The sequence below is a fragment of the Etheostoma cragini genome, chromosome 13 (genome assembly GCF_013103735.1).
Source record: "Etheostoma cragini isolate CJK2018 chromosome 13, CSU_Ecrag_1.0, whole genome shotgun sequence".
In the NCBI taxonomy this organism is placed as follows: domain Eukaryota; kingdom Metazoa; phylum Chordata; class Actinopteri; order Perciformes; family Percidae; genus Etheostoma; species Etheostoma cragini.
In genome coordinates, this window is record NC_048419.1 from 18982294 (window position 1) to 18996734 (window position 14441).

Here is a 14441-nt window from a genome sequence, read left to right on the forward strand (position 1 = left end):
GTTTGCAATATATTCGTGGGTTTTCTCAGGGCCAAATATTTGGCGGCGCGATCAGCGAACAGAGGGAGTGGTTGAGAACGATGACGTTGCGATGCGGTAACCTTAGGTGAGCTCCGTACTAATGGTGGCGGAGAAAGATGCAAGCAAAGCCATTCAGTCCGCAACGCTGCCAAATATCAACAAGTTAAAGGCCTGGCAAGAACAATCTTTGTTCAGTTTGTTGTTGATCATGATGTCATTGCCCCTCTCCCCACAGGGTTTGGGAAAAAAATGGATTTTCCAGCTCACTCTGTTAGTGTTGAAGAAGTTAGTTAAGGCTAATGTTAGCTGAGCTGCTTGCTGATGCTAAGCCGATGTCACGACCCAATGTTTGCGATTGGTTATGGCAGATCCAGAGGGGCTCTGGGCAAATCCAATAGTTTTAAACTTAAACAGAGTACCTGCCTTCAAGAAGGAACACTTGTCAGTTATGATTGGCCAGACTCCCTGTGCAAATAAAAATGTACCAGAGTCTGGTAAGACCAGGCTAACAAAGTGCTTCACAAGAGTAAAATTGTTAAAACAACAGCAGCAACAACCTGTTAACAGAAACTTCTTAAACACACAAAATGACAAAGAAAAAAGCTTGTTTAAATGGAACCCACTGGTGATAATAAAGATGGAGCAGGTAAAAATGTACACATGTGCCTGACCATGCACGGCTCTATATATGTAAGAACAGGAACCTTAAAATGAATGGTAAACATAATAGAAAGCCAATGTAAAGAAAATAGAATAGTTTTGTGATGTGAGTCTTACTTGACGTGGTCAACAGCCTTGAACCAGTTGTAGACGATGGGGCCTTTCCATTATAGGAACTTTCCCAGGGTACCAAGAACCTTTTTGAAGAACTGAGAATCTTAACCTGCGTTTAAACTGGAGGAAACAGAGACTCAATGTAGCTCTGAGTGCTGTAAAGTTGCTTATCTGGAGGTTGCACTTTCCAAAATAAAAGTAAAAAAACTTTGGGGAAGGGTTTGCAGGGCTCACCAGTTGCTGACTAGTCAAACATAAGCAACGGTAACTTCATATTGTATACATGTACTGCTTCATTTATGGATGAAGGAAGTAGACTACTCTAGTATAAAAATTAGGACTAAATTATGCAAAGTGTACATAACAAACTTGAGGATTTACCGACCTGTGAGTAACTTGTACATTCACATAGAAAACAGAAAGAGAACCCAGCACTATAAATAAGCATATTCATTTTCTTTGGGACATTACTGGCGGCAGGAAAGCACCCAGGTAGTGTTGTAGAACGTGCATGGAACAAAGCTGGCAGACTAATATTCACCTTTAGCCCTTATATCTGGTGTTTATCTCTGGGTATTAACTGACCGCTCGGTGTCTCTGCTCACTACCTTCTTTCTCTCTATCCCCTTCTTGCTTACTTTCTCTCTTCTCCTCTTTCCCCAAACCCTTCCTTCCTGTGTCAGAGAAAGCCAACAACATATCAGAGGTGTGTTGGTCCATTGCATTTAAGGCTCCCCAGTCCCCAGTGTTCAGCTCTGCTTCTGTTGGCTCCTGTAAACTTTGACTCATGACTCTCTCTGTCTTTTCTCTCTCTCTCTCTCTCTCTCTCTCTCTCTCTCTCTCTCTCTCTCTCTCTCTCTCTCAGCTGTATTGATTTTGTTTAAACTGTACTGCTTATCTAACCAGCAATAGGTCATACTGCTGTTTCATTTGTTAATTTTTAATTGATTGACCAATCTGTAATGTCCATTATAATATTTTAGACAACACACATCAAATTTGTGGAGTCTAGATTAGATTACTTCATTGTAGCAGTCCCATTGTTGTGTGTGTTCTTGCTAAACTGCAGCGGTGCTTTGGCTTTATCCTGAAGATGATAGTTTGGGAAAGCATTTTTTTTTCAGAACTTGTCTATGATTTGGGTTGAAACTAGTATTAAATGGGCTGTGCTTTAAAGGTAAAGTTTTGACATTTTGAGAATTAGACTTATTTGCTTTCTCTCGTCTCAGCATTATAAAGCTACTGGTAGCAGCCAGCTAACTTAGCTGCGGGGAAAAGAGAGGGAAACGTAGTATGTCTGGATTTGTGCAAAGGCCAGGCCAGGCATACAGCAGAGACTCCAGTAAGGGACTGGTCCCGACCAAGAAATAGTCCGGAACATACCTCCCATGTAAAACACTCAATCATTGTATTTATACTTAGACATACGACATAGTATGTATGTAGTCCACCTGTTAAAAGAAGTTACCATGTGGCCTTAATAGCCGCTCTGTTTGTTTGATCCTGCAGATGCTTGCATGGAGCTGTTCCCTTCACATACACACCGTCAGCCTCTTAATGTTTTGACAGCTGGCCCTGATAGGGTACTATTTAAAGGCTGTGGGTGTATATAAACGGTATATGTGCTTGTGTCACTGCTGTCAGACACATACATAAGTGGAGAATGCCTGCTTGTCTGGTTTGTGGCTGTCAGTTTGATTGTGTGGCATGGTCCAAGTGGCTTCAGTCAAAGTGTTGCACGGGAAGTGATTTACATGGTGCTAAGGCATTCCGCACACTCTAAACAATGAGCTAATCTTTTAAAAGCTTTCTTTTTTTAGACCCTAAACACAACTTCAGTCTCACCAGTGTGTAATTTTTGCAAATGCATGTAAATATGTTGTAATGTATTGTTTGAAAAGGCTGGGGAGTTTGTTCCTGAAATGGCTTCTTGTAGCACAGAACACTGTAGCATGTGTGCGTGCCATATGTTCCCAGTTTTTCCATTGTGTGTGTGGAAATGTGAGATCAATTAATAATTTCTCTTATGTAGTATTTTCTTGGTGGAGTTTTAACATGTTCACTAAAAATGTATTTCATTGTCCTTTTGTCCTGCAGGATCTGCACACCATCTACAGCCACCTCTACCACATGGATGTCCTCTCTCACCTTAGGGAACATCAACTAAGGTGGCTCATTTTCATTTCACTTCACACAAAATTCTGGGTTATTTTGACTTTTGAGTTGAGTTTTGCTGCCATTTTAAATGAGATGTCAACAGGGGCTGCAAGACAGGTGGAAAAAATGCGATATGCAATTATGTTGAATATCGTGATAATGATGACATAAATAAAGTTCTACATTTCTGCAGCTTTCAGTATTCTGCTAAATATTACACCTTTCATGTTGAATTTAAAATGCATGAAAATAAATAATTTACAATATTCTTTTAATGAATAAAGTGATAAGAATGTAAAAGTCACCACTAAAAAACAATAACATTAACATTCTAAAGTCCAGTTTTCTATTGAATATTTCTTTCAACTAACACACAAAAATCTGTCTTTTGCAATTTGAGTTGACTTTTGAGTTTAAGGCCACAATTCAGTTTTAAATTTATTTCCAGTTTCTTTCAGAGTTTTTTAAGCGGTGACATTGAATGCATCATTAATTTAACGAAGTTTGCCTGAATGCACCATGGAATCCAGTCGGCTCACATGCTTCACCTTTTGTTGTTTGTTAACATAAGATCAGCTCACTCATGGGAAGGTAAATGTGGCCACACCAGTGACTTCAGGGAAGCAGGAGTTATTGTCTGTTGTTTCTCTGTAATCTCCGACTCCGGCAGTGTTCACGGTGTCTGACATAGTCAAGCTGCAGGCTACATGAAAGCTACGCTGTGTCTGTTGTTGTTGTTTTTGTTGTTGTTGTTGTTGTTGTTTTTCTTCGGACGTGCGCAAGTTGGCCGGTGTGGCGTGAGGAAATATTATTGGGGGAATTGCAAATCCTGCTTCTGATTTTAATAGTCGAAATTGAAACCTCATTTCAATCCATTTTCAAATTAACCCTCATGTTGTCCTCGGGTCCAATTTGACAAGTTTTCAGTTTTTTAATCACTAAAAATGGACTTTAAAATAAGCGCTGAAAATATCAACAATAGAAATGTCAAATAACTTTGGAAAAAACATTGCAAAAAGCACCCACAAGATTGAAAAAGTGACACAAATGTTGAAAAAGCAATAATAGTGTTGGGAAAAAACATTTCATGGTTGACGGGAAGACAACACAAGGGTTAAAATCGAAAGCGCGACCTCCTTATCTTTTAGACATTCACATGTTCATACCAAGCATGTTTGAAATGTTCTGCCTGTCTGGTATGTTTTCTTTGCTAGTTTGGTTCAGTTGAGCAGGTGACAACAATAACATTGGGAGAATGCAGTTCTGAGCCTTCTCTCTTACAAACAATGGTGAGAGATTATAATGTGAACCATTTACAAGAAATAAATCCACAACCGAGGGTTTTACAGACACGCAAAGACCTATATAAATATCCAATAGACATCTGTTGGTAAATGAATAATAAAATTAACCAAACCCCTGTCCGGTTAGCAAATTACAGTACATGTGAGTCAATTCCATTGGTTACAAACTGTTTTTATTGTAATTGGGCTCAATCAACTAAATTCGCAGCAAAATTCTGCTACAACTCAGACCAAAGAAAGTGTAGGTTGGGCTGCAGCCAGATGTTTGTAAGAACTAGAAATGTTTAGTGATGTGTTTGTAGAGAAAATGTGAACATCTTTGCCTTTCTGTCTCAGGTCGATGTGTACCTCGGCCAGGTATGAGAGACATGAGGCTAACCACGTCCTGTTCTAGTAAGTACAAGTCACACAACGCAGGAAGTGCTCTGCTATGTTCCATTGCACCTTCTCTCTCTTTATATTGAAATCTCTGCTAGAAAGCTTGTTTTATTCAAATAGATGTTCTCTACATTTGTTTTTACCCGTATTTAACGTTGAGGTTTCACAATATATTTTTGTAAGATTATCCTGCCTTACAATCACAGAATCTGTAACATCAACACTTTTCACCTGCCTAGAATAACAACAGTGTGTCAGTTTTGGCCATTAAGCAGCTGCACTAGAGCGAATGTTGCCTTGCTCTAAGTGTGTCAGGATGTGTGAAAAAAACTGATACTCAGATGGATGAGGCAGATAGTGAAAAGTAATTTTAGCATCACATACAGTGTGGATTCATAATAAAACTAGTCAAGAGGAAGGCGGAGTACAAGGAGAGAAGAGAAATGAGAGATGAACGGGAGGTTAGAAAAAGAGGGAGACGGGTGTTGAAAAGAGGGGAGTAGATGATGAGAAGAGATGGAAGGAAGTGGCTGCAAAGAGAGTTGGAAGGAGGTATATTAAAAGAGAAGATATGAGAAGAGAGAACTGCAGATGAGTACAAAAAACAAGAGGTGAATATGAGAGATAAAATAAGACAAAGAAGGTGGAGAGAAAAGGTATGTCGAGAGGAAGGAGAGTCAAGAAAATGCGAGTTGAAGTGAGGTTTAAAAGGGCTGAGGGCAGCCGGGATGTGGACAAAGTGTTAGAGACGGAGGGAGGACAGAGACAGATGAAAAACTGAGAGGGTAGCTCTACATGTTGTTGATGTATTATCATGCTTACAGGAATCACATTAGACACTCAGTGGTTTAATTTACCATCAAATAGACAGACATACACACAGAAAATCTCTTTCGCCAATACACTCTCCTGCCTCTCTACCAGGGGCTAATCTTAAGCACCTTAACCCAGAACAAAGTGCCTGCCATGTCCAATTAGTCAGCTTTATCCAATGACAAAGAACACCAAAAGCAAGAAAAACAATGTCACAAAGAATGGATCATGTACGCAGTAGTAGGACTGCAACTAACAATAATTCTCTATTTAGTTTAATTTGTCAATTTGCAAATTCCTTGCACCAAATGTTTTAAAAGTTATGTTTTAGAAAAAGATGTCCCTATTTTTGAACAAATAATTTATTTTGATAGTTATTTATTTCCTAAAAATCAAAACACCTACTTGGTAGTTTCCATAGCTGTCAAACTATGTCACGTTGTAGATCAATTACCTGTGTTATTTATCCCATTTTGCAAAGTGATTTTAAAAGAAAGTGTATATATATACAGTTTTTAATTTTGTGCTCAGTTGTTAAAGTGAATAACCACTCCTTCTGCTGTCCAATGCATCTAGCAAGTGTTATTATAAATGTATCCACAGAAAAGCTGAATAAGCAGAAACGTCTTCCGTCAGGGAATTAAAGGCGATAACATTACAATCTTTCCATAATTTGTTGCTCTTCACGCAGTGGTGCATCTCTCATCTCCAACTTTCATACAGTCCTCATTTTTCAATCTTTGTTCACACTTATATGTATTCATATTCATAACTGCAAAGGTACCTACAGTATGTTCTCCCTGACTGATGTTTTAATGTATGTTTGCTTCTTGGTTTGCTGCTTCCTTGGGCAGCCAGCTTGATAAGCAATAAATAAGTCTGGCGTTTGGGGTTAGTAGATAAAATGTTTACAATGGGTGGTTCGAAATGTGGTTCGAAAGTTTGGGCACCCCAGGTGAAACATTTGTATTATTGTGCATAAAAAAGCCAAGAAAAGATGGAAAAATCTCCAAAGGCATCAAATGATATGTTAGACATTGGTATAATATGTCACAAAAAGTTAATTTACGATTTAAAAATAACAGAAAACTAAAAAATTGTTTCTGCAAAAGTTTGGACACCCTGCAGAGTTTCTGGCATGCACCGCCCCATTTGGAAAGCTGAGACCTGACAGTGTCATGGATTGTTCTTAGTCATCATCTGGAAAGACCAGGTGATGTCAATCTTAAGAATTTAAATGCCCAGACTCATCTGACCTTGCCCCAACAATCAGCACCATAGGTTCTTCTAAGCAGTTGTTTGAAAATAGTTGACGCTCACAAAGCAGGAGTAGGCTATAAGAAGATAGAAAAGGGTTTTTAGATGCCAAAATCATCTGTTTGGAATGTAATTAAGTAATGGCAGTCTAAAGCAAGATCTGGAATACCAAAAAAATATCGGACAGAACAGCGAGCAGGAGTGTAAGAAAAGCAAGTCAAAACCCAAGTTCCATCCAGAAAGACCTGGAAGACACTGGAGTTGTGGTACACAATTCCACTTTAAAGAAATACTCGTGCAAAAACGGTCTTCATGTAAGAGTCATCAGAAGAAAACCTCTTTTACATCCTCTCCACAAAAATCTGCGTTTGAAGTTTGCAAATGAACATTTAGACAACCTTGATGCATTGTGGAAACAAGTTCTGTGGACTGATGAGGTTAAAATAGAACTTTTTGGCCGCAATGAGCAAAGGTACTTTTGAAGAAGAAAGGACACACAATTTAACAAAAAGAACCTCTGTCCAACCGTTAAGCATGGGGGGGGAAGAGGAGGAATCAATCATGCTTTGGGGTTGTTTTGCAGCCAGTGGCACAGGGAATCAATCAATATCATTTCATGAGTAGAAGGATAAATGGATTCTATAAAATTTCAGCAAATTTTGGAAACTAACTTGATGCCATCTTTGAAAATGGCTTCTACAAATGGATAATGATCCTAAAGACACGTCAAAATCTACGGTGGATTATATCAAGAGGCGTAAACTGTAGGTTTTTCCATGGCCTTCACAATCTCCTGACCTCAACATTATTGAAAATCTATGGATAGACCTTAAAAGAGCAGTGCATGACAGACAGCCAAGAAATCTCAAAGAACTGGAAGACTTTTGTAAGGAAGAATGGGCAAAGCTACCTCAAACAAGACTCAAAAGACTCTTGGCTGGCTACAACAAGCGTTTCCAAGATGTGATACTTGCCAAAGGGGGCGGTACAAGGTATTAACTCTGCAGGGTGGCCAAACTTTTGTAGACACCAATTTATTGTTTTCTGTTATTTTGAAAGTGTAAATGACGGAGATAAAATCTAACTTTTTGTGACATATAATAATACGAATGTCATTTGATGCCTTTTGGAGATTTTTCCAATCTTTTCTTGGCTTCTTTATGCATGTTAATACCATTTTTTTAACTGGGGTGCCCAAACTTTCAAACCCCACTGTACATGAAATAGCATTGGCAGTAAACAAGCCTGTGTTTTGGATTTGTTGACTGTCACATACAATAATTCCATGTTGTAGCTACTGTGAGTGACGGACAAGTATTGCGTGATTCTTTCAGTATGGTTTATTTCCATCCTTTTAGTGTGACTGCCTGTGTTTAATGGATTATCTCCCCCTTGCATTGATGGCACATGATATTATGACTCTATAGTTCTTTGCATGCTAAGAATACATTTATGCAGCATTTGGGATTCAAAGCTTGGATGTGCACTTTATATTTTCTATCAGACATCTCTGTCTTCAGTTCTATTTACATAACTCTCACATATTTTGAACAGCTGACTCTCGGCTTGTATTTAACTGATCTTTCTAAACAATTGAACCATAAATGTATAGATACCCATAATGATTAGAATAGCCTAGGTATTCAAATTGTCTGTAGCTCACTAATTTATGAAAGCTATCTTTTTTTAGTGGCACATATGGCAATGAGGGCAAATACCCATATAACAACACATACAAGTTGATTCATTCTCTTTTTTTATGTATTTTTGGGCTTTTCTGCTTTTTTAATTTTGACAGGACAGTTAAGTGAGAAAGGGGGGAGAGAGGGGGAAGATATGCAGGAAATTGTCACATGTCAGATTTGAACCCTGGACCTCTGCATCGAGGCATAAACCTCTCAGTACATGTGCGCCTGTTCTGCCACTGATCCAATTTGGCCACAAGTTGATTCGTTCTCATTCATAAAATGTAACAATAGTGCAAAAAACGGGAATGTTGAAGGTTCACATAGAGAACAATTTCTAACACGTTAAATTGCGAGGTGTTATGAAGCACAGGCTACAGTGTTTCACACCAGTGTGTTCTTTCTTTCTATTCCAGCCCAGACAGCATCGCTACCTGTTGGTACATCCTGCTCTCTGGTTCTGTCTTTGTCAAGGAGCACATGTACCTAACGAGGTGCTGGTATGTAACAATCACACACACACACACCCACGAACCATCATAGTGGGGTTAAACAAGAACATGTCATTACAGAGCTGTAAGCAGAGGTATGAAAAGAGTTAACTGACACGTAAGAGAATGGTGTGTTTGTATTCGTAAAAACCCACACGCACACTCATACTTGTACATCACACTTTTGGTACTCATTTAACTTTGTATGTTTAGGTTAAGGAATACAAATGTACACCCACTGACAAATGGGAGAATTGTCCTTGATAATCAAGCAAGTAGGCTCATAATACCATTAAATAGCAAATTGTAAATTGCAGGAAAAAAGTGCTAATAGAAAAACACCACTGGAGTATTTGCTGGTTGCATAGCAACTTCAGGATGATGACAAGACTCCATCTTCTCATTTAAGAGGATGATGTTTGTTGTAGTTGGATAATAAAAAAATGTCTTTCAAATATCTTTGCTATAATGGGTTTCACACAGCTGTTGCATTCACTGTTGGTTTTCCCTTGGTTTTCTGCACTGCATCAACAATTGATTGTTTAATCTCTAAAATGCTTTAAAAAGTTGTGAAAAACACTCATTTACTATTTCTTGGAGACCTAGGTGACATTTCCATATAACTTCAGAACTTGAACATATTGAGTTTACTATTACATGAGTCAAAGAAACACATCACATCCTTTCAATTGATAAGTTGGAAGTGCGCAAAGAGGGGCAAAACAGCTTAACAACACCCGCTTGCTATCAGTATGTGTTAATAGCTAAGACGCTGAACACCTACATCCTCTCTCACTGGTAGTTACTTGTGATAAAAGCGTCGGGCAAAATTAAAATGAAGTAAATAAAACCTCAATGTGACAATTGATGCAGTTTTTTGTATTGAAGACTGACATTTTGAAGTAACAGAGAGAAAATTAGCTGGTGTTATGTTCAGGTACTTTATCCAACAACACAAAGCCCCAACTGTTGCGGAGGGAACAGTATAGACAAAAGAATAGGCAATTAGCAATAACCTCAGGACGACTAGCACTGTGTGTGTGTGTGTGTGTGTGTGTGTGTGTGTGTGTGTGTGTTCATTCCAGTGTGGGTGTGTTCATTCCAGTGTGGGTCAGTTGACAGCAGACTGGGGGGTGGGGGATGGTTGGTGCCCTGCAAAGGACTGGAGGGTGTTTTTATATGCATGTGTCTGTGTGTTGCAGTACACAGGGGGTGTAGTAGGGGGGCTTGGAAAGGGTCACTGAGGGAGCTAATAGGGTGGAGTAAGGTGTGTGTGTGTGTGTGTGTGTGTGTGTGTGTGTGTGTGTGTGTGTGTGTGTGTGTGTGTGTGTGTGTGTGTGTGTGTGTGTGTGTGTGTGTGTGCGCGCGCGCGCGCGCACTTGCGGGGAATGTGGAACCCCTGGCAGAACAGTGGCTGGCCATGTGTTTCTGAGCAGCCTGCCCGCCTGGAGCCCAGAAGCACATCCAGGCAGGAAATGAGCAGGCTACACACACACACACCTCCCTGGAGCCAGCGGACAGACAGAACTGAGTAGAGCGGGAGGGAACACACACTCCTCCCTCAGTTAAAGACAAACTAAAAGGCTTAACAGTCACCTACTTCTGCTTTCTGAGGAAACTTTTCTCTCATTTACAAACTGGATAGAACAAACGCTTGGATCTTAACCTGGATTACTGGAATATTGTACTTCTCTCTCTCCTATTTGTGGATAATATGCTGGATATCATTTCACTTACAAGGAATCCAAAGAAGGGGACATCTAAAATTCCCGTTCGTGGTTAGTGATAGTGACGCTTTTGTTTCTCTTTCATTTGAATATTTTACTTGGGAGACATTTGATGTAATGTAATAGTGATTTAGGCGCTAATTCACTGTAGAGTTTTCAAAACTCCCTCTCTCTTTCAATGTGCATTCTTCAACCCAGCATGCTTCATTTCCTGCCTGCCATAGTTTACCCGGATAGCCAGGAATTCCCTACGGCGCTGTGGCAGCTGTGGTAGCTCACCACCGCTGGGCCCCACAGCTCTCCAAAACACATTACTAACTTGTGTGTGTTGTTCCTTTTTATCTACACGACATTTTCTTAAAGAGAAACAGCCTTCTATTTTACTTTACAATAAAGAAATAAATCACAAGTGAAATAGGTCCAAATGTTTGTGCTGACAATGTTTAGTTGATGGCTAAGTGTAAATTATTAAGAATTTAGTGTGCGAGGGAAGGAGATCCAAATCCTAATTTGGATAGAAACTAGGTCATATGACTAGATTAGATCACAGAATTTGTAAAAAATTACATTGGTACTGCTGTTTGAACAATCTATATCAATCAACATTGACTCATGCTGCTCATCTAAGATGATAGCCACAGGTTATGGAAATGATTGAAAATGAAGGTAAATGTTCTTAATTTAGTAAAACAAGCCGTAGTATTTGTGACTTCTTGCCAAATAACGTGATCACAGATCAAAGCGGAATCTTTCCGTTGTGGTTATTTATAAATTGAGTTACTTGCAAATAATGAAAACTTTGTTTCATCATTCCATAAGCAATTGGATTGAATAACTAAATGTGATACTAGATTTGTTATTTAAGGAAATACTATTGAACCCAACCGTCCGCTGTAAGAACTGTTCATATCTCAGTGTGTTTACCACCAATAGGTTTGAAACTTTACTTTCTTGAACCTTCACAGGTAAAACATTGACCACATTGCTCGCTTTCAGATTTTCTGAGAACTTGTAGCATAACAAGATTACATCAAGATAATCTACAGTAGTGTGAAATGAATGTACGTTTAGCCAAGTGTGAATGTTATCGCTCTAAGCTATGAGGATACTTTAACTCACTGCGTTGGAGTTAGGCGGCAGCTGTCGGGGGTGCTCTGTTTTGCTCTGATATGCTGAAGCTTGAATTAGTCCTTTAAGTGATCACCCTGTTGTTTTGCAAATGAATCGTAAAGTTTCAGAATGACCCACTACATTTTTCCTTTGAGCCTGTCCGGTAGTTTTTAGTGTGTGTGTTAGTGTGTGCTGGTGGTCTTTCTGTAGGGTTGACTGCTGGCCAGCCGCTTTTCAGTCTTCTTGTGTGTGAGTCAGACTGGTAAGTGTTAGCCAACCAAACAGTAAAACTGAGAGGAATATAAACTGAGATGTAGAAATGTGTGTGTGTGTGTGTGTGTGTGTGTGTGTGTGTGTGCGTGTGCGTGTGTGTGTGCGCGCATGTCTTTAAATGCTCACAGAGATCAAAAACATTATAATGTCACCAAACTCTCTTAAAGTCTCTCTTAAGGCCACTTACACAAGTGTGTGTGGGAAAAGGGTTAAAACGGTGTGTGTAAGTTTGCATAAGTGTGTGTCTGCGTGTATCTTAGACTGTGGTGTGCGGTTTTCTTTCTTTACTGTTGGTCATCATTACCATGGAGACATGGGTGACTAATGGGACCTGATTTTCTCTCTGTTTGGGTTTGATTTTAGACTGAAACTCTCTAAAACTTTCTGTAGAGTTACACTCTCACAGATTGCTGTCTACATACTGTGTAGCATCCCATAGCTTGTCATTTTAAAAAGACTTTTTTAGAGAAAATTTAGAGCAAGTGGGCAGTTCAATTGTAGGATGTTTTGCGGACTAAAGGCCGTTTCATAGTTGTGCGGAGGCTCCACACAGAGCTTTTGGTTTAGCCTATGTAAGTAGCCTGATGTTTACACTTGTGCGCGTGCCGGCATCTGTGTGTGTGGGGAGTGTGTGATAGAGCGAGGGAGAAGTGAGACAGTGGCGGCAATTAGCTTTAGAGCAAGTACTGACTCTACAGTCATAGTGAGAGAAACAACGTGTCTCCCCTGTGCTTTCTGACCAAGTGGGAAATCTGTTGCAAGAATGTGTGTGTGTGCAGACCCACTTTACCCCTGCGAGGAAAACTTTGTAGCGTGAACCTCATGTTTCTACTGTTTATCCTGCAATTGCTGCGGGAAAGAAAAAATAATTAACACTGTGAATCCGATTCCTAATTACACCAAAATGAGGATTAAAAGATTCTAAAACGTGATTCATACCCCAATTAATGGCACCGCGTGCCAATTCAGACCAAAATATTTATTGTTGAATCCAAAGCTTATTTATACAAACTCTATTCTCATACTGTTTTATTATTTTTATCAACACCTCCCTTATATTAGTATTACTATTTTGCCTTCTTGGCCTCATCTCTTGATTTTGTGTGTGTGTGTGTGTGTGTGTGTGTGTGTGTGTGTGTGTGTGTGTGTGTGTGTGTGTGTGTGTGTGTGTGTGTGTGTGGCCTTAGTTTCTGTGCCGGCTGTCACCGTTTATTGCCCTAGGCGCCACAGCTGTCACTGGACCGTGGCTGAAGCTGTTCGCCCGTCTGCCAGCAACTTGTTTTTTGAAGGAAAAAAAGGGGGACAGAAATCATCACCTGCTGAAATCCAGCACAGGCACATCTTCAGTGCTGTGCGGAGAGCTTTGAATTTCATGGAAAAATTACTTATTTGAAGAAAAAGGAAAACACATAATAGCTCATCCTACAAAACATTGCTGTAAGAGCAGCAGCTCATTTAGGGTTTTCGTCAAAGACAAAGGGTCCATGACATAGCTTTAGGTTTTTTAAATAATCATCAATCCTACTTGCCAAGGGATGCCAAAGTAGTGGTGAATAAGCAACGTGTGTTGTATCCGCTTCTTTAAGATTGGTTATCAAGAAACACGTTTACTTCGTACAAAACTTAGTAGCTGCTAAATAGTACACACATGGAGTAACTCTTTATTATGCAGCAGTTCAATTCAGGTTTATTTATAGTATCAAATCATAACAAGAGTTATCTCAAGACACTTTACAGATAGAGTAGGTATAGACCACACTATAAATTACAAAGACAAGAATTACAGTAATTCCCCCAAGAGCATGTGTAAAGGAGTAAATGAACTTGTAATAAACTCTGGGAATGCTTTTATCAGTGGGTTTGTTTGAGGAGTTAATGATTCTGTACCAACTTCCATTAAGTCACACTAAAGATTTTGCCATGTTTTGGTTTAAGACGTCTGTCTTTTTTACTCTGTGAAACTTCAGCTGATGTCTGATATCCCAATTCAGTTAGGGCAGCAACATTAATTGATGGGTACAAACTCAATTACTCACTATGATTTGATTCAAGTTTGGGGATTCTTCTACTTTTTGGGGAATGCATTATGTCAGAGAAGGAGGAAGGAGCAAACATGGGAATATGTATACACACACATACATACATACACACCCACACAGTTAGAAGACGTGCTTGGCAGACTTTGTTCTGCGCTGACAGGGACAATGCGTCTCACCTCAGTGGAGTGTGGAGAGATCTGTCAGAGTAGAGCCGACCTCCAGGCTAAGGGCTCTGAGACAACTCTGAATCCAGCAGACTGCATTCCTCTCTGGGCACTCTTAAAACCATGCCTGGGTGTTCTGGTGGGAGCTTGTGTTTACATCATATATATTTTTAAATTCAATTAGTAGGCTTTGTATGCTGAACCTTATGCTCCTTTTGATCAGACCAGTGCAGAATATTTAAAGAAAC

General features: G+C 39.5%; 1 protein-coding gene across 7 annotated transcripts in view; it reads left to right on the top strand.

Moving 5' to 3' along the window:
* The window catches only part of rapgef6 (Rap guanine nucleotide exchange factor (GEF) 6), a 131280-nt gene that overhangs the window by 28191 nt on the left and 88648 nt on the right, over positions 1–14441 (top strand). For 6 of the 7 annotated variants that reach the window (XM_034890791.1, XM_034890792.1, XM_034890795.1 and 3 more), the window contains exons 2-4: positions 2893–2963; positions 4593–4649; positions 8806–8889. In XM_034890791.1, the coding sequence (XP_034746682.1) occupies positions 2893–2963; positions 4593–4649; positions 8806–8889 (212 nt within the window). Of the gene's footprint in view, positions 1–2892; positions 2964–4592; positions 4650–8805; positions 8890–10402; positions 10659–14441 lie in introns of those variants that run through there. The other variant, XM_034890797.1, reaches the window with a different exon arrangement.